At 43.1% G+C, this 27525-nt stretch overlaps 1 protein-coding gene across 3 annotated transcripts; it reads left to right on the forward strand.

The window, feature by feature from the left end:
• The first annotated feature begins 4350 nt into the window (after nt 1–4350).
• fign (fidgetin) lies at nt 4351–27128 on the forward strand. Of its 3 annotated transcripts, XM_029136814.3 has the most exons (3): nt 4504–4643; nt 5524–5558; nt 20769–27128. In XM_029136814.3, exons 2-3 carry the CDS (start codon nt 5534–5536, stop codon nt 23000–23002), a joined length of 2259 nt encoding a protein of 752 aa, XP_028992647.1. In that variant the 5' UTR covers nt 4504–4643; nt 5524–5533; the 3' UTR covers nt 23003–27128. The 3 variants fall into 3 exon arrangements, with proteins under 3 accessions (XP_028992645.1, XP_028992647.1, XP_028992646.1); XM_029136812.3 differs by lacking the exon at nt 5524–5558 and having other exon boundaries at nt 4351–4643; XM_029136813.3 differs by lacking the exon at nt 4504–4643 and having other exon boundaries at nt 4669–5558.
• The last annotated feature ends 397 nt before the right edge of the window (nt 27129–27525 follow it).

A 27525-nucleotide genomic window follows, 5' to 3' on the forward strand; every position in this document is an offset into this window, starting at 1 on the left:
GATCCATCAAAGCAGCGGAGGCCGTCTCTCCTGACGAGGACTCGGCTACGGGCTCAGCCTGCCGCTGAGCGCCGAGGCCTGCTCCGCATCGGCCGCTGGCAGCCGGCCAGCCCGGCCCCGCCACCATTGTCCTTCACCCTCCCAGCTCTGAAGCCCGCTATTCAATTAAGATACAGTAACTTTGTGCTCACGAGAGCTTTTTGAAGCCAGCGCCCGTATCGGGAGCGCGTTTAAATGGACGGGCGACGGGGCCGTCTCTCTAAAACTGTTTTTGTCATGCTTTCTTGCCGACCATATGACACCGCGCCGTACAGTATGCCTTGGAGCAGACTTCCAAACAGTCCCTGCATCATCTGGTGTATCTGTCACATCCACAATTACATTATTGCTGTTTCACTCACACGAGCCACTGTGTCAGAGCTCTCACAACCAAACAGATGGAGCTAGTTGGCAACAGAAGGCATGCAAATCATGGATCATTTGATTGGAGATCTTATTTAATTATTCAACCAAGTGGTTGTCTTGGAGGAGACTCAATGCATCCTGCCTACTGTACAATATGTGTAAGCAACTGTTACGATATTCAACTAAATATGAAAAGACATTTCTGAGAGAACATTTTACTCTTTTATACCTCAGCTTTAAGAGGATAAATGCTGCTTCAGTCTTACTTTATCAAAGGAGGATAGCTGTAGCTCATACAGTAGTAAAGTAAAGTATGCATTGATTTGTCGACCACGATGCATCGCATGCACAATAGCGTGCCCACATACAGTAGGAAGCAGATGCCAGAGCAGCTCATGAAGAGTCCGTGCAGCTTCCTTCTGGTGCGATGTTCATTTTATGCAAGCTTCGACTGGAGAGGGGAAAAAAAGCTAGCAGGAGCTGGAGAGGCAGCTGTGACAATGAAGCGAAATTACAATCAAATGGCAGGAGACCAATGATTTCAAGTAGTGAAATAAATAAATTAGAATTTTGTGTTGTCTGAGATAGTTTGCAAAAAAATGTAAGGAGCGAAAAAACAAAATGAGCTGTGTTTAACATTCAGGCACAATGGTGAAAAGTGACAACTGCTTATCTCCATGGAGATCAATAATGGGAGCAGGATCATTGTGTAAAGTGTCTGCAGGTTTAATGCAGATAGGATGTCATTATTATTTTCTTTCTCCTAATGACCATCATTATGCACGGACACTGATTGAATTCCATTTGTTACCTACATTTGAGCCTGAGTGGAATAATTACCATTTAAGTATCTCCATTAAAATTCATGCACGGATGTTCATACTCAAAACCTTCTTTAAAAAATAACAAAAATATTCTTTGAATATTAAAATGCTGTGAATATAACCCAGCCTTGCTTTCATACTTCAAGTATAATTACATGTGCGCATTATTAAAGCGCGTCTTTACTTTTTCAGCTTGTAGGTGTTTTTTTTAATTTTTTTTATTTAAGAGCAGCGCGAGGAACAGGTGATGCTCAGTTGCTATCAATGCCGCACACTCTCTTAATATTTAATTAATATGGATCTGCAAGTGTGATCAATATCCAGCAACCTGTCTAAATTGCTTTTTCAACCTCCCTTGTCACATACAAAATAAATATGTTTTAATGATTGCATACATGTGTGTTATCTGTGTGGCTTTGCATTGAAACAGTTTGCTTATCCGCCAATCTAGTTGCTTGAGGGTTCCTGTTGCGTGCATGCAGTAGTCGTCCAAGTGGAAGCAGCTACTGTATGTCTGTGTTGCAGGTAAATAAGGGAGCCTCCCCTCTAATACAGCCGTCCTCCTGTAAACACGCAGCTGTGGCTGAACACTGAGCCAGTGGAGGAGAACAGACAGAGAGGGGATTTGGACACACCTAATCAATCACTGACAGATTACTGCTAAAGCCACTTCCATATACATTAAAGAGGGACAAATGCAGAATTGCAACTGAACAAGTTCTAGTTTTAAGCCAACAGTGGGACTTCTGGTAATTCATCAAAGTCAGTGGCGCTGAGCAGCGCGCCTCCGTGATTGTAGTTCACAGCAGACAGAGAGCAGTGTTTATGCCCTCTGCTGTGGCACTGTCAGCCTTGTGGAATTTACTGTAAATCACATTGCTTTTATTGCAAGATTTAGTAGCTTATCTTCTGCGGGCTCTATTCACTTCAAGCTTGTCCCTATTAGGATTTTGGCTTCGGTCTACGCGAGGACTTGCATACACATGTTGAAATGTGGGAAACATGGTCTCTTGTAATGTTTCATGGCTGATATTACAGTCGAATGTGCTCTGTGCTGAGAATGTCTGGCTGTGATACAGTGCAGCATCCTGGCAAATGATGATGTTTGCAGCATCACTCAAGCCAATAGATCATTTCTTGAAGTTAGACCTAGATGCTACATAAACACATTTGAAATAGGGGGATTCATTTCTTTTCTCATTGCCCAGTACAGTATATACAGTATGCTTTTCCAATGAAAGATCTTGCCCTTAGTGATGAATTAGTAAGCCGTGTTCTGTGAAACCTGCTCCTCTGAGTGAGTCTTCACTGGCAGAGACACCAAATGTCCAGAAACACCCAGAGTCATCACATATGACATAAGAGCCTACAAGCAGAAGGTTCAGAATCTGCCCGTCATGTGTTATAAACCACTAACGATGAATGAATCATTTGTCTTTGTCTGTATAAGTGAATGACATAAACCATATCTAATACAGATATTTAAATATATTGTAAGCTTCATCCTTCATCATACTGTAGATGAATGAGTTATGTTCCTGATATTCAATGCCGCCATTAAACATTAACTCTATTAATGTTTTCCTTTGCAACCGTCTCAGATTTCCATTTGAAATCACCGGACGCCACCGCCAACTTTTATTCCCAAGGTCTGATCCGTGTCAAGGAGGATTCAAGTGTGTGATGGATATGAACTGTGATCCCTTTAACTGTGTGTGCGGGTGTCTGCATGATGTGTGTATTGACGTGCTGTAGCAAGAGTTCAGGGAGGCAGCTGAGCAAAATAATTTAGAGTGTCCTGCCTGCTGACACAAGGACAAAGGCACACGGGGAACGAGCCGGCGCGAGGAAGGAGACAATGGACGCGGCTGCGCCTTGGAAAACGCACCGCTGTTGTTTCCACCACGACCTCCACGGCACGCACACGTTTCCACAGGCGGCTCGGACACAAGGCGTTTCTCCGCTAAGGCGAGGAAATCAGCTCTCTCCCAATTCGAATGACTGGCTTTTTTGCCTGTTGTTATTTTGAATGAGCGATGCACCGTAACAGCATCGGCGTACCTGCTTATGGCCGCCACGCTGCGTGTGGTGCAGCGGCAGCAGCGAGTGACACTGGCTCGTATGAGCTTAAACTGTCAGCGTGCGGAGCGGCTCGGCGGCCGCTCCGTGTCCTGCCTTGTGGGTAGGATTTCTCCAAAGAGCTCATGCGGCTGGAATTAGCGCGGTGCCATCAAGGGAGCGCTGAAGGCCGAATCGATGCATCACTCCCAGGGCCTTGGGTATGGATATGAGAGGACATAATGGGACTTCTGGTGCCCATCCTCATATCATGTGTCTCACCAGAGTCCTTCTGCAGTCCTCCCCAAAGGAGGCGGAGCTGTTCAGGGCCGTGGATGTGATAGAGAATAACATGTGTGTGCTGGTGCAGGTGTCGAAAACATAGAGATGGTGAAAAAACAACTTACAGTAGGATTTAACTTTAATTTTTCAGTATTACTACACAGGCAGATGCCACTTATCGTTGGAAGAAAAAAAACATCTCTCTAAGACTAACAACATGTATACAGTACTGTATATGCACCAATACCTACTGTGCCTCAGGTTTCCTCAGATCCTTCTGATCTTGACACCAACCTACTGTAAGGTTTTCAGCCATTAAATTGAATTGAATTGAATTGAATTTGACTGACTTAATATATTCGCATTATCTCAATGAAATGACGAGAGAGATGTAATGAAGAAAGAGGCCGAGGCTGCAGTTTATGGACCAGGCTGTCGAAGTTTGTTTATAAAAACATGATTCTCACCTACAGTAATGCGGAAAGAAAAAAAACCCATCCTGTTAGAGATTATGAGGCCTAAGACATAGAAATGTAGACCGTGCATGTAAGTGAAATAAGCAAATAGGTGAAATCACACACATAGAGGCTGGTGAAGATCAGGCGCTGCTCTTAAAGTTCATTCACGTCTGAAAGCTGTTTACACTAATAGACCTGTGTGAGCACACGAGGCACCTACAGGACGGTGCCAAGCGCTACACACGCGCTGACAGGTCAGAACCAGGCAGCTCCCAGCAGTGCGCACCGGCAACGCAGTTACTGCACACGCTCACCCACTCGAATTCATGAGCGTCCTGCATTGAACTTCTGCTCGTCGGGGTCCGTGTTCCTTTGAATTTGGCTCCTGTCGCAGAGAACATGCGCAGTGCGCCGCGCGCTGCCTTCAGTCAGAGGAGCAGCTGTCCAGGGTTTGGAATTCCAACATGGCAGAGGCTGCGGCCAGTCTTCCCCTCACTAACTTGGAATGCTTTCAAATCGCGTGCAGCCGCGCTTAGCCCCAGCGAGCCTCCGTCCGCGCGCCCCTCGGATCGATGGTGCCGTGAACCCCGACGCCGCCCCGCCGCCACCTACACAGGTAAGTCGCCCGCTGCCCGTCGGCGACGCGAGCGATTCGGAGCCGGGAGAAGCGGAGCGGGCTCGGCGCGCGCCACACGCTCGCGCGGAGACACCGCGTCGCGCGTCGCGGGCGCCGCTCACACCGCGTCCGCGCCGCCCGCGTTCGCCCGAGCGAAGTAGCGCGACGCGGCGTTTAAAAGCGCAGACTAAATCACAAGTGTGAAGTTTTGGGGATTAGACAGACATCGGCGTTTATTTTTTCCGCCCTCCGCTGTTTGAGAACGGGGCTACGTGCACGGCCGGAGCCGCTCTCCTAAATAACTTTCCCACAATGAGAAGTTCTCGCGTGTCAGCCTGAATAAAACTTGCCGCGATAACTGCAGGCGGGAGGTTAATAGATGGCTTGTCATTGCGCTCTTAGTGGGACAACTGCTGGCAAGTAATCTATTTTAAAAGTAAAGGGAGGGGGCATCACGCTGCTCCAGCCTCGTCCTCTAATGGGCGGCATGAAGAATGTGTGTTTTATGTCATCCACGCTCTCCCACATGCTTCCTATTTCCTCGCGTCGACTCGCGGAAGAAGTGACAGGCTCCGGTCGTGTCCGTGTGGCGTTCGCGGCCCCGTTCATTGGCTTTTGTTTTGTTTTTTTTTTCCTCTCGTGGGTGCTTTTTTTGATGCCATTGTACTTGCGCGCTCCGCCGCACAGTGCGTGACGCGCGTTATTCTTAATTACACGGCCTCAGCGAACGCGCGAGGAGACGACGAGACACCATGCGTCTTAAAGTTGTGAAATGCGATAGCTGAGGGGGGGAGAAAGTGCCTGTAATGAGAAGCAACCTTTGGAATTCCTCCTCGTGAAAATTCCGATTCTGCTGTTTTCCCTCTCCTCTTGTTTTTAGGCTTGAAGACATGATCACTAGCGCCAGTATTTATGGTACGTTAATTTTGTGATTACCTTTACTATTATTATTATATTATTATTTCATAATTGTCATATTTGAAAATACGCTGTTATTGCAGTGTTGTAGTTTTTGCTTTGTGCATGCGTGGGTCATCTTTAAGTTTATTGGATACAAATTGAACAGCACGGTAAAGAAATAAGAGCGCATTATGTCAAACTAGTGGCTTAGAATGTTTCGCATTTTAACTGATACCTGACTGAAACTGTTTATGGGCACTTCAACTTTCTCCTTTCATTGCATTGCTTTCATATTTGTGCATGCACATCTTAACAATATGATGATATTACAATCAGTGCCTGCAATGATCTGACACCAGCTCAGAATTTATCCAGGAGCACTACACATTTGCAATACATATATTTTAAGCAGTTTTTGTGTGCGCATATTTTTTTAGATTAAAAGTAGAGCCTAAAATTTTAGAGTAGAATTTTCTCAACAGCTCAAAAATATATCTCTGACTTTAAAACGCTGGGAACAGTTGTAACCCAATCTGTTGTGAACAGTGAAAATCCTATGGTTTATGGAAAAAACTCAACAACAAACAGCAAATACTGGTATTGTAACAAAACTGATGGATGATTATTGCACAGTCAGAAGCCACTTGATTTGAGTTTCTAACATCAAGTCGTGTTTTATGTGGTCACATGCTGTAAAGGAAAATGCTCAAACAAAGCAAATATAGTTGTGCCAGTGGACATGGACACAAAGTCAGGAGAAGTAACAAGTTGTGTGCTGTCTCCCACTTTGTCCTGGGTGAACCTCTCCCACCTCCATAGAACCATTTACTTAATTGTGTTCACACATTTCATTTGCATGTTTTGCTTTGAGAGGAAATTAACATCATCAGCAGTGAGCTGAAGTATGTTTTGATTCCTCTTCAGAAATAACAGCGTCGCAGCGTCTGCCGCTCGTTTGAAAAAATAATGTACTGTACATTACTACCACGTTCATTATGTTTAAGTGTTTGGTTGTAATGTGTTTTGGTAGAAGTGGGTATTAAATTAGTTGGTCGGATTTTTGTGTTTTTCATATTTCGACGCCCCTCCTCTGAAAAAAAAATCCATTTTATTACCAAGAAATTTCGACATGAGCAGCTCAGACATGGACACTGACCAGGATGCAGCTAGTTTGGAGCAATCATTTGTAAATAGACTCTCGTTAAATATACAAATTGATGATCAAATACAGTACATAATTCATTTTCTGATGAATGCACACATTTTCATATTTGGCGCGTGCAATGAATTTCCCCTGAATAGACACTGTAACCACAGGTTTTTCTTGATCAACTTCACAAAAGAAAAGCAGTGGTGCCATCGTTTACCTCCATAATTATAATCGCTACTTGCAGATGTTTATCGGAGTCAAATCCCTGGAAAGGGTCCATGTCTGAGCTCCCGCAGCGTGTCACAGCAGGTGCTTGTCGCGGGTCCTTATTTAACCCCGGGCACCTCTGCTGCGTATGGAAAGAAGTTGACAGCTCGGTTTCTTCCCAGTACAGCGGCACTTACCGTGGCAGAGTTTGCCGTTTGACACAGATCGCTGACAACAGCTGCTTCTTGTACCTGCTTTCATCACACTAGTTACGGGGGTTTTCGCACACACGTCGAGCGAGTGGCTGCAAATAATGACAATAACAAGCTTCCCAGTGACATGGACACGTCGGCCGTGACAAAGGGGCAGTTTGCAGATGATGCAAGAGCAGAGATTCTCGTTTCCACTGCATTCAGAACAATGCGATGTTGAAGTCAGAAATATTTTTGACCTGTTTTCACTACTTTAAATCTCAAATTGATTTTATGTGTAGTAATGGTACAATAGTCCCCTTAGGGTCAGAGCTTTAGCCTTCTGCTATTATATATGAAGAACACAGTTTACTTACTGTAAATGTCCACAATCTGAAATCTGCATTACTGTAAGTGAATGATGAAAGTGAGGTATATATGCTTTAAGGATGACAGTTCTCTGTGTAAATACCCCCTGAGGTTGGAAGCTGATGGAGCGTTCGTGTGAACGTCTGAATTCATCCCATTCACACTCAGACTGTTTTGTACCAGATCAGCGCAGGATCGGATTCTTTTAAGCAAATATGTTAAGTGGCTGTTTTTCATATAAAAAGCCGGGGAGTTCCCAGCAGAACCAGAGTCGAGCAAAATGGACAAAAAAAAAAAATCTTCTGAGCATTCAACATGTTCCTCCCTCCCTGCCTCCCTCCCTTCTCATTCCCCCGTTCTGTGTCTGCCTCCCTTTCTTGTGTCCACATCTCTGTCGTTTCCCTCATGGCAGCTCGCTGTGTTATCTTTGCGTGTTTCTCTCTGCGCTGACAATTCTCGCAGTGATCTAAGTTGGACTGCATTAGAAAGTGGAGGCAGCTGTCTGTTGTATACTGAGGGATGTGTTTGCTCTACTGCAAAGATGAAGGACCATGAATCCTTGACATCCTCCCTTTCTCTCCCCTCCTCCTCCTTCTCCTCCTCCTCCTCCTCCTCCTCCTCCTACCATCTCATTTAGACACAGCGACTGTCTGCTCAGACTTTTTTTCCCCTCTGAGTGACAGCATATGGCATAGACATTTTCTAAAATGCATGTGCCTACTATTGGCGGCTTGTACTTTGCCTTCATATGTCTCCTAGCTACGTACAGGCCTGTCGTGTTATTTCCTTTCCTTTAATTTAGATAAAATAGTTGCAGTTTAATTTAGTTGAACAGATCCTCGAGGATCTAACAACAAAGGCTGCATAAAAAGACGAGGTTCATGTTCCTACTGGTTCAGTGCTGTATTCAAGTGGCTCTTTGGATTTACTGTAGAACATATAGCATTTTTATTTTGAAGTATTATGTGCAGACATGAAGCGTGTGTGTGTGTGTGTGTGTGTGTGTGTGTGTGTGTGTGTGTGTGTGTGTGTGTGTGTGTGTGTGGCTGATCTTTCTCTTTTTTTGTGATATTTTTTCAATAAACCAGCACGAGGGACAGCGCGGTGCCGCGTTCTGTCTCCAAATCCCCCACAGACACTTGTCATTCACGCATCCAGTGACGTCCATCTGGATCAGAACCATAATGGGCTCGGTGGGTCACTAAGTCGCGCCGCGGCGCCGGCCTATTTAGGCCGCGTACGCGTTTCTCTTCCGCGTGTGTCGCCTTCAAACTCCTCGTCGGTCTCGTTTCGAGCCGCTGAAACGGAGGCTTTGTTCCGTCTCCTCCACGTGACGCGCCTCTGCTCTCGTAAGGAGACGAGGAGCCCGGAGCCTGCAGGGGATAGGCCAGAATAGACGTCCCCAGGTGGACCAAACTAGGTTTAGCAGCGAGCCTTTTAATCTGGACTTGTAGGAGATTCATGTGCATTCACAGCTTTGCCTCTGTAATTATCATACCCCCAGTGGCAACCGGAGAGACGTTTGCCTAAATCACTGATGTCCTCATTACACTGTTTACATTTTAATTAGACACGCAAAATTCTGGATTTTTACAGTGGCCAGATTGGAGGTTTTGCTTCCTCTGGTTCAGGCTGAGATCGGCGGCGCCTGGAGAGTCGTCTGCCTGAGCTCCGCACATCGAGCGTGTGCATATCCTACAGAAAACAGACCATTTGTCCACAGTTCCTGTTTTGTTAATGCAGCCTTTGTTACACCCATAACATGATTATTAAACTGTATTCCCCGGCTGAGAATAGACTCATACAGCTTGCTTTATGATCAAGGTCTGAACAGCAGACAGCTCCTACTGTAGACGTCCAAAGGAAATAATGCATTATGTCGTTCACATTCAAGCCGCTTTTCTGCATTAAACCATTTCTTTGGCCAGGTTGCTTACTGTTACTGTCAGGCGGTGAATATCCACAACCTCAAGGATTATGATTAACAAAATCTACAACTCCATGACTTTTGAAAATAACTGGCACTTTGAGGCGTCATTGTGTGGCTGAGTGCTGTTGCTTATCATTGAACAACCTTGGTGAGGAGAGGTGTTTTTTCCTGTCCTCCTCCTTCCTGTCCTTCCAAGGTGCTTTTTTTTTATTTATATATTTTATTATTGCTTGCTGTTGGTGAGTTTCGTATTGTGAGAGAGCTGCGAGCCTTTCACGAGAGGATAAGAGAAAACTCAATATTTTGCTGTATTGAAATTCCTCTTGTGTTCTCAGAAAACAGTGTCTGACTAATCTGGTAATCGAGGCCACCGTTCTCGCCTGACTGAAAAGCTGTGCAACTAGAGAACCTTTAAGTTCTTCATCACAACTTTACAGCAACATATGTCATTTTATTATCATACAGTAAGTACTGCATGTTTGTGGTGAAACCTTTTGTTAAATGCATCTCTTTTTATGTTGGCCTGATTTTTATTCCAGCTGGTTCTAAAATACATTTTAAACTTAGATGTATCTTTGAAATTAAGTGAATACATGCATATACATATGGTTTATTGCAATCATTTATTGTAGTAATCATTGTAATAATTGACTATTATTTTAACTAATGTTCTGAAAATTCATATTTAGTTGCATCCATGGATCTTAATTGAATATGTAACCTCATCTTTTGACTTTTTTTTAATTCTCAAACTCATTACATCCCAGGCTAATTACCTCAAATTGATATTTGAGACAATTAGTTGAACATTGATCAGGTGAGATGTGAGCCGTCATCAGTTTTTGCGTTCCCGTTCATTCATCCGCCCGCTCATTCATCCTCCGCGGAGTTGAGTTCACAGGTCGGCATTGTGCCAAGTGCTGGCAGTGGGATCCTCGAGGGCCGAGGACGGGAGAGGATGGGTTGACGCTAGCTTGATGGGGAGGAGCAGCGAGAATAAGGTGTCAGGCTGCGGCACTGTGACCACAGCAGCCTGTGCAGTGTTAGAACAAGCTGGTGTCACATAGAGCTTTTATTGTGAGCGGCTGATTGAGACGAGTGTCGTTCCAGTGCCTCTTCCAGTGCGGCAGTGGGGGATGAAGACGAATCTGGGAACGTGAAGTGGATAATTTCATTTCATCAAGCTTTTGGTCCTTTCTGAATTAGAGTCTTACTTGTACGTACAGTAAGTGAATCGTCACTGCCTTGGCTGGTGTGTGGCCTATTTGACAGTCCCTCCTCGGGTCCACGTGGAATTAGATTAATTTAAATGAGAAAAATAAGAGTGCAAAAGGAACGAGTGCTCAAGAGTTCACTGTCATCACAGAGCTTTATGAGGGCTGACACTTCCTTTGTGTTCATTATCGGGAGATCTCCTCGGGGAGTTGTGTTGACTTTGCGTGGTCTTAAATAGCTGTTACAGTGGACGGGCCCGTGCTCACTACTCACTGTCACTCAGCAGCTGGGGAGGAAGGTGGAGAAACGGAAGGAGAAACGCTGGGGAGGCAATAAATAAACCTCCAGTTTAGCAAAGAGAATGAAGCCTTTTTTGTGTTATGGGGTTTTATACAGTACATGCAACGCTAAGCCAGTGCGCAGCCTAGGCGTATAGTACATCTGTGTAGTACAGAGCAGCTCTGCAGCACTGTGTCCAACTCAATTTGCTCACAGATCATTTATTTCCTAGGGTGAAATAAAAACCATATAATTATTGTTATTGTTATATTTTTCCCTAAAGCTTTAAAGGAAAATGTGTTAACATGTCAGCGCTGACACAGTTTCCAGCAGCAGATCTATACAGCGCAGAACAATAGCAGATTCATTTACTTGGAGCGTGATGTTTCTGCAGTCCAAACCCTGACTGCACCGCCTCTCCCACATCTTTAAATGGATCCCACGAGTCTTCGGCTCTGTTGTTTCCATTATTCATTTCAAAACTTCCATGTAGCATAGAGAGGCTAGAGGGGAGAAAAATTATTGTGTGTGTGTGTGTGTGTGTGTGTGTGTGTGTGTGTGTGTGTGTGTGTGTGTGTGTGTGTGTGTGTGTGTGTGTGTGTGTGTGTGTGTGTGTGTGTGTGTGTGTGTGTGTAAAAAAAATGGATGTAGAGCAAAGTCACAGCGTTATGCAAAGTGTGGCCTGCCTTGGGAGCTTGTGAGCTGGCGTTGTGCAGGAGGAGTGAGCGCTTGGGCGAGGGACGGACTCTGTGTGTCTGTGTGTTCCTGTCAGTCTGTCAGTTAGACCTAATGTGGCTCCCTAGAGGTACCTGGGGGAGACCCATCTAGCACCCAGTCAGCCTCCGCTGGCGGCCAAGTGGTGACAACGGGTTCCCACAGAGAGAGGAAGTGTCATAGTATGTATGTAAACTAGTGACAGATGACTGGAGACATGTGGCCTGTGGACGCTGGGCCTGAAAGTAAAGCGGTTTTGACTCTTCCACTTCCTTCGTAGCTCCCACTTGAGACTACAGCGAGCGCGCATGAGGCTCCAGAATACATTGACAACAAGTCAAAGATGTGAATAAAAGAGGATGCAAATCGTTTGGCATGAAACGCTACGTGCGCGCTACGAGTAAAGGTTTCGGTTGACTTTGAGGGGCTGCAGCCAAGGAGCTGAGTTTTTTTTGTTTTGTTTTTTTCCAACGTGCAGCGCTCCAGGCAGCTTTTCTAGGCCACAGGTCATGTAGGTCAGTGTTACACTCCCTGCAGCCTCACTTCAACCCGCGGTCTGGAAATAGAACATGCAACGTCACCCGGCCAGGAGGGAGGTAGATTCCAGACCTCTGTGGCCACGGGCTGCACATGTGGAATCTGCCTGTGTAGTTGACCCCGAGTGTTTGAAACCCAGAACGCTCCCAGTAGGATATTGTTATTTCATGCATACCCAAATGAGCGAGGCTGTGCGAACCGGCGCAGTATACGGATGCCTCACTGCCGGCTGCGCACAGTTCATCGGGGGAACTCTCGCTAGCTAGAGGCTCATTTGCTAAGCGTATGCACATAACCTGTGAGAGCGGCAGAAACTGGGAAGGAGATGTTTTTATTGCATATTTCTGCCAACAGGCCTTTTGCCCACTTCCCTCCGATAAACGTTCATCATATTAGAAAGCTGGCACATGTAGGCTGAGAAATTCAACGATGACACCAGCAAGCTTTCTATAAAGACTTCAAAGCTCGCAGTTGTAGACCACGACTATTTACAGTATTGTACTGTACTTCCACTTTTGGTACATAAACATAAAAGCAGTTTGTCTATTTTTAGGCCGCTGTAAGAAAAGCTTTCATTTCAAATCCCACTTCCTGTCAACTAATCAATGAACAAATAAGTGAAACCCATTCAAGTGAAGTAAAGTCCTCATTATAAAATGCACTGGTATTATATTAGTTTAGCTCGTAGCCATTTTGATAGAGAAAGAAAATAGTCGAGAGAAAATGCAACAACAATGTGTCACAAATAAAGAAAGGTTTTCTCGTAGACTAATTCTTACTTGGGAAGACTTGCGAGGGATGAATAGCTTGGGGTGAAATACAGAATGTAGAAGGTCATCATCACAAACCTATATTTAAAGACAATGTTTAACTTGATTTACCAACCAAGTTAACTGATATGAATCTTTTTGTTTGTTTTTACATTATGATGCGGCATCTAGAGGCGTTCCTTTGTTTTCTCCCACACAAATGTGGCAAAACCATCACATCCATCAGCTTGTCTGTGTGACCAAAATGACCTGAACATTATACAAGTAAATGAATATTTGGGTGATCTGTGCATTAAGTAGTTTATCAATATTTTACTTCTGGAGATGAAGATGTCGAGTATCATCTGATCATTTGTGGGTTGTACTGTAATATCAGACAACTTTTAGTCATTTGCTCTCTATTAGGAGGGAGCAAAGTGTTTGATTTGAGATTTTTCGCTGCGTGTCCAGGTGGCACCTCCTCGTCCTGCTTTCTGTCCAGGGAAACAAAATCTATCAGCACTGATGAGATCATGCTCCATATATCTGTGCCAAACTGTTCATTGTGGGCTCCAGTAGCACTATTGTGCTATTCTCTAGTCCGTGTGGTGCAACGATCCAATTCACATTTGAGCAATGGCTGACCCTGGCTTGTGTATATTGATGAGTGGGATTTGTTTCTTAATAGAATTGTGTCTAATTAATTAGCTTTTAATTGCTTGAACTCTGAACATGCAAATGCAGCACAATGCAGAACAATCACTGTTTAAACCGCATAAAGGACGACATATCGAGGGGCCCATAAATGTTCTGTCTGTTTATTCTCCTCATGTTAATGCTGTGGGGGAGAATTCCCTCCTTTTAAACTTAGCTGAGCAATAGATTTGTAACAGCCGCGAGGTGTTTACTGAAAATCCTGAAGAGAACGTAGAAATGCTTGAAATGCCCACCTCTCAGTTTGTATTATCTAATTTATTTTTCTCAATTGCTTTGTGCCACAGATTAACCTTTTTCCTTCTTCATTTCATAATCTATTAAGGAATGCTCGGGAATAATTTCCATTGCGCTGCTTTCTGGGCTCGTATCTGTCAAAGCACCGGAGTCTTTGAAGGCTGACACCCTCTCATCCACCTGCCTCGCAGTGGTTTACAGCTGTGTTCACTAGACGCTGGCAGTTCTCATTTATGTCCGTCATTTGTAAATTACACTACTGAGGCAATTACAGCGTTGTCTCAGCACGATATGCAGATGGATGTGCTGCGTAAGACTAAAAGTAGTACAAGAGGAGTCTGTAGTGTAGCGCCTGCAGCTAACGGAGAATTAAGGACGTACAACTGATTTACTCCAGTGTGCATTTGCAAGAAAAACATTAAGATTAGCAGTAAAGTGTTTTTCTCTTATTTGTTCAATTTTAGAACATCATTATATTAATATTATTCTGAATTTAAACCATCACAATAATATGCTTTTATCCAAATGACAGATCTTAGAAAGAAAACAAAGGTGCTATAAATTGCAAAATATTTAGATTTGAAAGATGAGGGTAAAGCTGCGAATTTAATTAGACACCACTTAAAAAAAAGAATTATCAATAAAACAGACAAGTCACCTACTTTGTAAAAATGATCTCATGCTCATGAAAATTAACATGATTTAACTGTAGTTTTAATATTACTTGCATACCATCAGATTTTATGTAAGTCATTTTTCCTTCAAACTATATTTGAAACTTTCTTCTGAATTTGAATTTTTTGCTAACATAAAGATCAGCATTAACTCGGCTTAGACAGTACAGACAATGGCCGGCGTTGATGAAACACTGCACAAGGACTTTCTCTGTTCAATTCGCTGTATGCAGTCTTTTTTGTGACAAATAAAAGTTTGCAATATAAAATGCTTAGTATTATCAAACTTTAAAGTAAATGCTGTGATTTAGCTCCATGAGACTGAACTGACCACGCCACCTTAGCTCTCAGAAGCCATTGTTTGCCAGTGGGCGAACCAATCTTCTAGACAGCTCTTTCCTTGTAAAAGTTCCCCTTTATGGCTTCACTACTTCACTTCAGTAACTTTATTACAGTATAGCTGAGAGATTTCTATTTCATATTGACCTAAGATTGCTTCAGTTGTCTCATTTCACCTTTTGCCTGGCTTGTGTTGGAGAAGTGACCTTCTTTGAGACTTGCAGTCGATACCGCAGAATGCTTGAGAATGCTTCAACGAAAAGCTGGCAGCACTTACAGGAAAACAGCCCTTTTTTTCGGGGATTTTCAATTAGACTCCAATTTAAACTTTTAATCACTTAAATGTGTAGCGATGGACAAACAGAACAAGTAGCGGTGGCTCCCATCGCGTGAGTACAGCTGTTCTCTCAGCGTGATGACCTTTAGGCAAATGCAAATACATAAGGAATGGATACGCTGCCTTCCTCTCATGGGATTAGCATCAGATTTGTGTTGTTTGTCGTGGAGAAGATGTTAATAGCCTTGTTTCTTTGTGTATTGCTTATGGATGCAGTAGGGAGAGTATGTGTGAAGCTACAGTAGCTGTCAGAGAGGAATAGCTTGATTGTGATTTGTGTTTCAGCTCACACTGCAGGTGGGTTTTACAGCGTGGTCCGCCTTCTCCCTTCACCAGGTTAGCACAGCTGTAATGTCTAATGCCTGGAAGTGTGAGGTAATCACAGTTGTGAATCGGACCAGTGAACAAGATAATCTGGTCATTTCCAGCGGGTTTGTAAATCAAATGCCTGTTTCCCGGTGTCATTACAGTAAAAGTCAACATGTGCTAACTGTGATGAAACTCCTCGCTGCTCCCGACTAACATTTCCCCCTTTTTCCCACTGGCCTGCTCCTCTTTGATTGGAGTTTCCCTGGGGGTGACAGGACTTTGGGGAATGAAGATGTTAGTGAGTAGCTTTTGGTCAATGAGCTTTCATGTAGCGAGGTCACAATCTGCCTCTCTTCTCTTTTGAAGTGTGTAAGTGATCCCTTGAGAGGAAGGGTAGCCAAGTTCATGGAGACTCGCACAAGAACCCCACTGCCTCTACTGTACATGTGCTATATGGTTAAACAAGTTTCACCAAGTGCTCCCGTTCAGCAACTGTGTTCTTCTAACTAACAAGCCATTTGAGTATTCATCAGTATTATGCACTACGGAGCACTACGAAGCCTGTCTCCTATAATTGTCTTAGTTTTATTCTGTGTACGAGTTCGACTGTAGACAAGTTGGAGGGCGTTTAGTTTAGCATGTGTGTGGATTTAGCTATACTTAGGTTGGTAATGGAAGCAGTAGCCTCTGGGGCTTCTTGGCCTGAGGAGTCATGGTTTAATGAGCATCGCCAAGACAGAGGAATGACAGTTCAGAGAATCGCTCAGCCTCACAATTTACTGTACTACTGTACAGTACAGGCAGAATGAGCAATGCCGGTTCCCCTCTAGCCTGTAGTTTATCATTAGCTCCGCCCCCTACTTCACAGGATGTCCAATCAGCATCCAGCTTAGATAGAAGTGAAATTCCCAACATCTGTGCGTACGCCATAAAAATTACTATATCATACAGTACAATCATATTTATTGCTATTTTTTGAAACTAGATATTTCCTGGTACTGCATAATGTGGGATGTTTTAGGAGCTTAGTGACTTTCTTAATGTATAACCCTGGTGTTGAATATCCTCAACATTCATACAATGCAGTTGTTTACCTGTCATGTTTAATCCAAAGTGCCCATTTTTTAAAGTTGAATTGTGAAATAGAGAGCAAACAGTAAACCTGCTTGTTATGACTCAGATGTCGTTAAATCATCACTGGAAATGTGCCAAAAAGCAGCTTCATTTTGTTGCCGATTCTCACAGGTGCTTTTAGAACAATGTGTCACAGTGTAAGTTAAGACAGTTAGGGGAGTTTTACCCTGGCTACAACAAGACTAGAGTTATTTCATGTGTTTTTGTTTGTTTATTTGTTTGTTTCTTACAGCTAGAAAGAGAAACTGACAGAATTTTAAATCTTAATTTGACCTTTCTACTCAATCTGAGTTTTACTTACTTACAAACAGCAGAGGAACAACAACATATTTATTCATTTGCATTTTACATTCGTGCCTTTGTGTGAGAATCTCACACAAAGAAACCGCGTTTGATGAGGACACCTGCGAGGAAACGACAACATCTGGGTAAAAACCACTGCATCAGAGAAGCACACGTCTGATTTGATGGCTGCTGCAAATTTGCCTATAACTGATAAACTGTGTCAATATAGCTGGGCTCACCTCACAATGTGCTTCAAGAGCGCGTCTGAGCTCTTTTTTCTCTGCTTTTTATATTTGGATTAGCGACGTCCGCAGTGGGATTGGTGGACTTTGATAGTGCCGACACTTAGTAAGTAGTAATTTGCTGCCATGGGTGGTCAGACTGTGAAATGTATGGGCAGTAGCCCTGGAAAAGACAGTGACTGAAGACAGCCTATGGTTTCTAAATGAGGGGTTAAATGGCACGCTGCCATCTAAGGATTAGAATTACTGCCACATGGTGCTCTAAATTGAGTTTAAATAGTCTTAACGTGATATGTGAGATGAATGGGAGTCTGCAGCCATGCCGATTACCATTTCACATTGTATTAGTATGTTTTGCTCCACCCCTACTTAGAATATCTCCAGTGAATTTGAATATGAATATGAGCTTGTTTATTTATAAACGTAATTACTGTCTGTCTGCAATATTTGCACGCTTGTCAAGTAGAGTAGTCTGTGTGCGCGGAATGAAAGCGAAAGCTCCCATAATTATGTTTACGTCCAGCGATGAAAATCCCAGGGTTGTAATGATCAGTAATTATAAATACTTTTCAGCATGTCTACTGCCTCAGCTGGGACTATTGTGTGATGTGAAGTGCAGAGTTTGTGCAGCTTAATTATGACATTGTACATGACTAAATGTTCCAGTCTGCTTTGGCTCTGCAAAACACTTCCAGCGCATAATCACGCTCAAGTCTGACTTTAAAGAGCTCATTACAGTTAGTTTTCTAAAGAGCGGCTTATTAAACACAGTTACCTAATAGGCATCTTTGGTGGTGCAAATTGGTTAAAATGGTAATGAGTCTGATTAGGCCACGTTTCAATTACAACAGCTTCACCCCCCCCCTCAATCGTCCCTCCTTCCCCCCCATCAAACCAAAAAAGAGGAAAGGAAAGTCCAGCTCTATATGCTTGGGAATCCTCCTGGAAGGCATTTTGCTCTGTCTCTCTCTTTCTCTCTCTCTCTCTCTCACACACACACACACACACACACACACACACACACACACACACACACACACACACACACACACACACACACACACACACACACACACACACAGAAAAAAGAAGGAAAAGAAAACCGTTCTGCCACCTCTGTGCTTCCTTTCAGCAGCACGGTAATGAATAGAGAATTGTGCAAGCGGCGGTCCAATTTACGCGCTGGGAAATTGGATGGACAGAGTGGAGGCCCACTCTTGTTTGCTTAAAAACGGCCTAGGCTACCAGATTAATAGTTCCCAAAAAGGTCAGCATCTCTGTTTCATCAGTGATGATCACTGAACCAGAAATTAAACACCATAGCGCAGCATAACGCGGTGGCATCACATGTCAAATGTGTTTCAGCAGCAGCTCGTCTTCAAGGATTGGAAGGTTTTATAGGCGGTGTACTACGTACAACAGGACTGGTGGAGATATCGCCTTTAATCTCAGCGATGGACAAATACGTGGTTTGAAAAACTAAATTCACATATTACGGAGAACCAGTCAGATCCCAGTTGACCCCCATGACAGGCAGCGATAACTCACCACATTTTGGACAGAATATAATTTTCTTACATGATAATCATCCTAAATGTAGCACAGAGCATTTTCAGATGTCTGAATGGACAAACACAATAGTCAAACAAAGGCCTATTTGTTGGTGGCTGATCAGTGAAATCTGAGCGTGAGCCCCGAGGCGATCTGAAAACATTCCACTAATAGAGTGCTCTGTAATTATACCATTTCAAAGAAAAACAAAGGAACCTGTGGATGTTGTATTTGAATTTCTATGCAGGTGGAATAAAGGACAGCGATTTTGCCGTAATACCAAAGTACCACATAATTATGCTAATGTTCTGTGTACGTTAGTGCAGACAGTGTTAGTGCATTTGTGTCTAAACTGCACTATGTATGTTGTGTGGTTTCGTTCACAGTCTGTATGAATTATGAGATAAAACTGGCTCAGACACCAAATAATTGAATTAAACAATTTTATTTAATAATTTACTTTCACACTGGCTACACATCCCATAACCATACACCACTAACACTTTTAAATGGCAAATAATTTAACATGTTCACTTTGTGTTTTTTTAATTTGTGGAATATATATTTTCTATTAATAGAAATGCATGATCCAATAATCTTGGGTGGTTTTTGTCTTATAAAAGCAACGATACTCAAAGATCTTAAGTACAGTTTGTAAGCACCTCTTTGATTGGCTTGAGTGGCATAACGTTCAGGGAAGATTAACAGTAATACAGTAAGTGTCTCGCTCAATGAGATGCGGGTGTGTTTTTATTGAAAAACTGTGTCTTGGCATCACCCTTACAGTATAACTGCACTACATTATCAGAGTCTCTCTGATAATGTAGTAGTTGTTGTGATTTACATAAAAGGTGTTTTTCAAACATTTTAATTATTTGTGTCATTGTCATCCATCATAGTGGAATTTGTTTCTCCAGACTGATGAATCTTTCTTTTCTCACACATTATGTCCGCCGTAATTGTCTGCTCTGGCTTTTTGCCCGATACTTTTTTTTTTCTTAATCATTAGCTTGGATAGTTGACAACCACGTGAGCCATAGCATGGATCTCTTTGACTAAAACCTTGTAAATTAACACAATTAGTGCAGCATCATCCTGCTAATTAGCTCCTGGTGTCTAGTGTGGCGGCTGGGCAAATGGCTGGGAGGGAGTCAGAAGGGAATCCACAGACAAACACTGTATTTGTAATCTGCCTCTGGGCAGTAGCTGCTTGTTGCCTAAATCCTGTGATATGGACTTAACCTACTGCGGCACAAAGTGTAGCCGTGCCACGCCTGCTTAGCGAAGGCAAGGGCTATTGTTACAGTCGGGGAAAGTCATTCCATTTTGTAGCTTTCGGTCATTGTCTGCGTACGACGTCCGCCTGTTTTGAGCCTGGATCTTTTTGCCGTGAAAGATCACGACATGTAAAATGTTTGCTCGCAGTCGGACTGGAGGATTTAACTCGATTATTCATGTCATTCAAACCTTAAACCTTAAATAGTGAGGAACTCCGGAGAAAAAAGACAACTGAAGCATTTTTCCCCTCTCCCCTCCTCTGTGGAGTAGGGAGCAGTAGGCAGACTGGATGTGGATGTAATTCATGCTGGGCTGAGGGGTTTGTGTGATGAAAGCAACAGAGCGCTGCCAAGGAAGATTGCTTTGCTGCTCCCTTCCAACCAGATTTGAAACTGTCTCAGAATGCCTCAGATGAGAGTTGGATTATAGACTGACCCTCAATGTCTGTGTCATTCTGCTCTGTGTAGGGTGGAAGCGACGCTAACCAGGTGTTAGGGCCCACATCCTCATGCTGATCACCACGTAGTTAGTACAGTAGTTTGTTATATGCATTTGAATATTTTCTGGATAATTTTTTTTTTAATCTTTCTTATCTTTTCATTACCCACACAGTTCGAAAAAAATATTCCTTTGATATATATATCAAAGAATATTAATATTTCTTTCATTTTGTAATTTGTAAATATACATTATTTTAACATTATTTTATTTTAATTAATTTATAAATCAAACAATGTTGTGATTTATTTAGTTAACATATTTCTCCCTTGTGTGAAATATCTAGGTCTAAAGATGCAGTGGACCCCAGAGCACCCTCAATGGGCAGAACAACACTTTGACATCTCATCCACTACCCGCTCGCCAGCACACAAAGTGGAGGCCTACCGGGGGCACTTGCAGCGAACATACCAGTACGCATGGGCAAACGATGACATCTCTGCACTGACTGCCTCCAATCTGCTGAAGAAATATGCAGAGAAGTACTCTGGGATCTTAGAGGGCCCAAATGAACGCGCTCTGCTGTGCTCCTACTCCGATAGCACCGGTGGACTCATGAATGGACGCAAGTCGGAGAATGAGTCCTGGCAGGAGGGGATTTACCCAATGAACTGTGCTCCAGATGTTATATCGGTGAGCAAAGCTGGAATGACAGCTGCCCTACCCCCTACAGATGTGTCAGCTAGCATAGGCAGCTCCCCGGGGGTGGCTAGCAGCTTGTCTGAGCCTAGCTATTCCAGCAGTAACTGTGGGAGCCACACAGCCACTACTCTCTCGGGCCTCCCCTCTCAGGAATATACAGCCAGCTACAACGGCTCCTACTTACATTCAAGCTACAGCGGCCAGAATACCCCAGCCCTTCCCTCCCCACACCCGTCTCCTCTGCACAGCGCTGGGCTTTTACAGCCACAAGCCCCGCCTCCTCCCCCCACCTTAGTGCCGAGCTACAACACTGGGTCTCCAAACCTACCCAGCTACAATTATCCTCCAACAGGGTATTCTTCTCAGGCTGCTGTTGGACCTGGCTATACCCCCGGGGGAGCACCCCCACCCTCTGCTTATCTGCCATCCGGTATTGCAGCTCCTACGCCGATCCCTCCATCCACACTGTCTGGCTACACGTACCAATCTCATAACCATACACCCATAGCACCAACACCTTTGAATGGCAGCACATCCAGTTCATTAAAACGGAAAGCTTTTTACATGAGTGGACCTGTAGATATGGACTCTAGTTATGGAAATTTCAACTACAACCAACAGCGCTCCTCCCAGAGCCCGATGTACAGAATTACGGACAGCAGTGTCTCAGACTCAAACAGGGCCAGCGGCTTTGACAGGAACTCGGAGGCTTCGGCTTTAGCGTTTAAGCCAACCAAACAGTCGATGTCCTCTGATCAGCAAAGAAAATTTAGCATTCACTCCGGCAGAGCACTAACTCCTCCATCCTATGGATCAACCAAAAGCTCTGTGGGTGACCTCCGAACTGGTGAGGCCTACAGCAAGTTTGGCTCCCCCATCATGGGAGAGCAAACCGAAGAGCATAGACAGCACCACTCGCACTCCCTAACGGGGCCTGACATCGGTACGGCTACCTCGTCTGTCCATGCTGCGGAGGAACAGCTGAAGAACAGCGACTCCACCCTGGTGGAGATGATAACCACGGAAATCCTTCAGCAAGGCCCTCCAGTGGACTGGGGCGACATCGCGGGTCTGGATATGGCCAAAGCAGCCATCAAAGAGGAGATACTATGGCCCATTTTACGGCCTGATATGTTCAGTGGACTTGCAACATTACCTCGGAGCCTCCTCCTGTTTGGACCTCAGGGAACTGGGAGAACGCTGCTGGCCCGCTGCATGGCCAGTCAACTGGGCGCTGCCTTCCTGCGACTCAGCAGCTCGGCTTTGGTGACCAAGTGGCTCGGCGAAGGCGACAAGATCATCCAGGCGTCCTTCCTGGTGGCTCGGTGTCGCCAGCCGGCAGTCGTGTTCATCAGCGAGGTGGACCTGCTGCTCTCAGCCCAGCTCAGCGAGGAGAGTCCAGTGAATCGCCTCAAGGCCGAGCTCCTCATGCAGCTCGACAGTATCCTGAGCGCCGCCGAGGACCATGTCATCGTGGTCTGCTCCACCAATAAGCCTGAAGAAATCCCTGAGTCTTTACGGAGGTACTTCACCAAGCGGCTGCTCATCCCCTTGCCTGATGGGTCAGCACGGCACCAGATGATCAGTCAGCTGCTCCCACAGAACAACTATTGTCTCAGCGACAAAGAGATGTCGCTGCTGGTTCAGAGGACAGAGGGCTTTTCGGGACTGGATGTGGTGCAGCTGTGTCAGGAGGCTGTAGTCGGTCCTCTCCACGGCATTCCGGGGACGGATCTCTCAAATATCCACCCCAGTCAGATGAGACCGGTCTCCTACCAAGACTTTGACAATGTGTTTTGCAAATTTCAGCCAAGCATATCACAAAAAGAACTTGACATGTACACTGAGTGGAATAAAATGTTCGGTTGTATTCAGTGAAATAAACCCATCAAACACCATTTCTTTAAACTCAGCGGTTGAATACTGGATTAGAAGAATGTGTTTGGCCTTCAAGGAACAAAAAACAAGAAACCAGAAAGTGTTATATATACGGCAAAAGGATTGTCCTTGAATGCTTTAGACAGGCGATGGCAGTCTGTCATCCTACACTGGTAAAAATGAATTAATTGCTTTATATGGCTGAAGCTCACTGGAACTAGAACAACTTATAGCTCATCCCTTCATTAATGTGGTATATACACACACACTATTCTGCTGATCTTCAGATTTCGTTGCTATCAAGTGCCTGAGGTGGTGCTGTTTAAATTGTTTTTCTTTTGCTTCATGGTCTTCATTGGTGACTTATGGAAAAAAAGGTTCAAAATAACACAAAAATGTTGCTTTGTATTCTTTGCTGTGTCTGCTCTGTACTGTCTGTGAACAGCTGGGTTTAATTCAAGCTCCCTTAACGTATAGTTGGCATTGTTTATGACCTTACGTGTGTAAATCTCTTCATCACATTTTCCAACCAACTTTACTCTCGACTACAGTGAAATCACAAAACACAACTTCTATTTCACAATGTAACTTTAAATTAAACGACAAATTCACAGTAAAATATGACATATCAACATAATATTCGACCATTTGTTTTGTTTTGACATTCTCTGTCTGAAAACTCAGGAAAGGACTAATGATGTGTGTAGTACCTCTGGCTTTTTTCCAAGCACTCTGCAGAACAAGAATTGTTTGGCTTGCATTCCAAATTTCATCATCAAACCCTATAAAGCTCTATATTACCTCGAATAAGAAACTCTAAACAATGAATGTATCAGAATAATCCTGGTTTAATTTTAAGACACAAACCATTTGTTTGAGGTTCTCTATGACCGGATGCATTTGAAATATAACCTTGCATTATGATTAGAGATTTGCCTTTGAAAAGAATTAGACCGCTGCGTATCTTGAACTGCAGCCTTGAGGCCCTTTCTGTTGGAGCGCAGTCTTATTTTCTGCCGGTTATCACGTGGTAGATCTTCATCTTCATATTGCATTGCGTGCGGCGATGCTGGGTTTTTTTTTTGTTTTTTTTAGTTAGCTGTTCGCTGACAACTGTTAAGCTGGTGGTGATGTCGAGCTGAGAGGATTCTGAAAGGTGCCGACAAACATCTCGGGGTTGAAGGAGACAAGCGCCCTGAGCGATTTTATTTCATCCTGCTGCTGTTTTATCATTAATGAAACCTAAGGATTATGTATAGCCTAAGTTCCTTTCTACCTCAGTTATCTCTGAAAGACAAATTCACAGAGACAGCAAAATGTCAGCACCCATTTCTGCTTATTTGATGAGGAAGCCTTTTGAGAGAACACTAAACAGTTGTTGTGCGCTAAATCTATTAGCTTTACATTTTGAGAGAGCCCTGCGTCTCACCACATAATGCACTTAAAGGGGAATACCACTTAATATGAGCTCTGTTCACTCCTTCTTTGTCTTGGGACAATTTGATTTGTATTGACACCTGCCAGAGTCTGTGCACTTGACTGGAACATCTACTGTAAATGTGTTTACAGCGATGTTGTGTGCATATTATTCCGGCTTTAATCCAGATTGTCTGTCTTTATTTGACGCTACAGCTGTAACCTTTGAGAATTGAGTGGCATTCCTTTTTAAGCCTGTTTTGTTCTCGTTCGTCTGTTTTGTCAGTCTCACGTCTGAGCCGTTGCAGTGTTGTCGATCTCCACTTGCTGTCCTTACCTTTCCATGCAGCGTCTCTGAGAGTGAAAGATCATGTCTGACAGCCGTGTTGGTAGGAGTAACTCAACGTGTTGAATGTATTACGTCATCGGAGCAGTAAGGAAATCTAAGCACTTGCACATTTAAAAATGCCACTGAAGCAGACAGCACTGTAGGTGTAGGTGTAAAATACTGCAGAGGCACCAAAGGACCTTGTGTTTGTTTTCAAAGCAGGTTCTTATGTATTTGTTGCCTATTGCACATCTTTACCCAGTTATTTTGTCATTATACAGTGTGCATACTAATCACTGCCACTTTGTGTGATAACATTGACTCTTCCAGACCCATGTCAGGATGTTTACATAGCATCTGTGACAGCAACAGAGAAACTACACATTAGCAAGGAGAGCTAAACAGTGATATGAGCCAATTAGCCATGGGGTGATTGGCACAGGTTAAAGTACCTGCTGTACATGAGCAGTATCTGAATAGACACCAGTGTAGAATATGAATGCCCATTTATTTGTTTGTGTGTTGTTCCGTTGTTCTTGTGCCACTTAATGTTTACATCCTCAAGATTTATAGTCATCAATAACTACGTTTGACTTCTGATAAATAATAAATAAACCAAATTATCGATTAATATGGCAAAAAACATCCACTGTATATAAAATTGAGGAAACAAAGGAAAAGTACAAACTTGTGATAACTACAGTGTACATTTTGTGTCATTATCCATTGCACTTTCAGGTATTTATTAACCTTTTTTTTCTTGAAGCCAAAGTCAAACATGCTCCTTACAAATATGATGAACACGCGATTGAAGAATTTGTGAATTTCATTATTCTTAACGTCACAATTTTCACCTCTGGTTATTTGAAATTGGGAATTTTCCAGCATCCTCAGTGAGCATTGTTATGTATCGTATCACAAAATGTCAAATGTTCTTTTGAAGTATTTGTGAAGCTTTTGTATTTTTTCAGTTTTACCTTCAAGAGTTTGTGAACAATCTAATTTGTTTATATGTCAAAAAAAATGCAACACATACTGTATAATAACCGCAAATGCCATGTAGTGCATTGTCATGTTGGAATATAGTTGGCCGTGTTTTTCTGCTCATGTGAAGAAGTAACTGCGCTCATTGCAAGGTTTTTGACAAGGAGGCGGTAAGACGACCTAAGTGCCATTTACAAGCACAGATTTCATGAGTTTAAGAGTCTGACTGTTCATGAACTTATGGAGTGACCTATGTTAAAAAGGGGAAATGTTCCACTTAGATGAAGTAGTACTTGTAATCACTTAAACAACTCCAAATCTCTTCATTCTACTGTCTCCCAAACAGTGCAATAGAACGTGGAGGAACACAAGGCACATTTCTATTCTTTTAAACGTAATCGCGGCCAGACATCAAAGCGGCTTAAGGACAGATCCACTATGCGGAAAACAATTATACATTTACCCAGATAAGGTGTTTATTTCACATGATGTAGATGGTATCATTCAAACGAGTCGTTTATTATTGAGGATGATGTGATGAAACAGCCTAGAGTCCGAAAGCAACACTTTGATAAGCACACGGAGTCTCGCAGTGATGCCAACTCAGTCACTTGAACTGCTCTTTTTTCAAAATCTGTCATTACGTTTGCTGAGATCTGCTTAAGGTTTTGAATCCATCCTTGTGTGTTTTGTTCTTTTTTTTGTGTCTGGCGTTCTTTATAACCATTTCTACCTCATTACTACATATTGTACATGTAGTACTTATGTCATGTCATTTTGAATGTCATGCGTTTGTGGATAAAAAATTTAAATGAAAAGAAAAAAAAACGACAACAACAAAAAAAAACCTTGCCCTTGAATCTGAGCAGTCTACCTCAAAAAGACTGTCTTTACACTGTCAAGTACAACAAGTACACAGAAAAAAAAATAAGGCACCTTGAGGGCAAAGATGTTAACCTGCACATAATGACGTACAGTTTATTTGCAGTACCACACTTTCACCGAGTCGTTGTGGCCGTTTCCTACGGCCCCCAAATGCAACTCCATTTGCTAAAACGTAACTAATTGCTTTAATACTTCGTGAATCGTTGTAGTGCGCATGTTAACGTGTATGTATGTGCACTTGCAGCTCTACATGCAAGTATGAGGGGGTATCAGATATGAAACATTTGAATTTTCACTTTTCATATACATGTACAGAGAATAAAGTTGCACATAGCTGTATGTATTGTACATTTGCTAATGATATACAGCGTACATACAAATGCACCACATACATGTTTATATGTGTGTATGTATTGCCATACTTACAGTACAGTCGATTTAAATGTATTTTAATTTCAAGGTACATAAAGGTTATTGACATACTGAATAAAGATGTTTTCTTTTTTTCCTGAATGCATTTTGTACTTTTGATTAAATTATCATCAACGTAACAGATTCAAGCCTGGGCCACTTCAATTCCAAACAGCTTCTTCTGCAACGCAGGAACAATATACGATGACTTTGTCCTTACTGGTATCTGAAGAAAATATCCAGTAGTGAACATAATTAAGTTCCTCAAGTTTACAGAGGTGGGTTTTAAAGTGTTTGTGTATTTAAATTGCACCTCTCCCTGCAATATAGTGTACTGTAGGTCTCATGATATAAAACAATTCATACTTATTCACTGACTTTCAGTAGGGGATGTGTTCAAGTCCAGCTCTTTTTATAATGGATCCTCTAATTTTATTGTGCTATTTATACACTTGTGCTTTCCACAGTATATTATAAAACACTTTTTCATGTGGGAACT

This window comes from Betta splendens, chromosome 21 (genome assembly GCF_900634795.4).
Source record: "Betta splendens chromosome 21, fBetSpl5.4, whole genome shotgun sequence".
Lineage (NCBI taxonomy): Eukaryota > Metazoa > Chordata > Actinopteri > Anabantiformes > Osphronemidae > Betta > Betta splendens.

Coding starts and splice junctions, on each gene's coding strand:
- fign (XM_029136812.3), top strand. CDS start 4,427: ATGCGCAGTGCGCCGCGCGCTGCCTTCAGTCAGAGGAGCAGCTGTCCA. Junction 4,644..20,768: donor CCCCGCCGCCACCTACACAG/GTAAGTCGCCCG, acceptor TGAAATATCTAG/GTCTAAAGATGCAGTGGACC.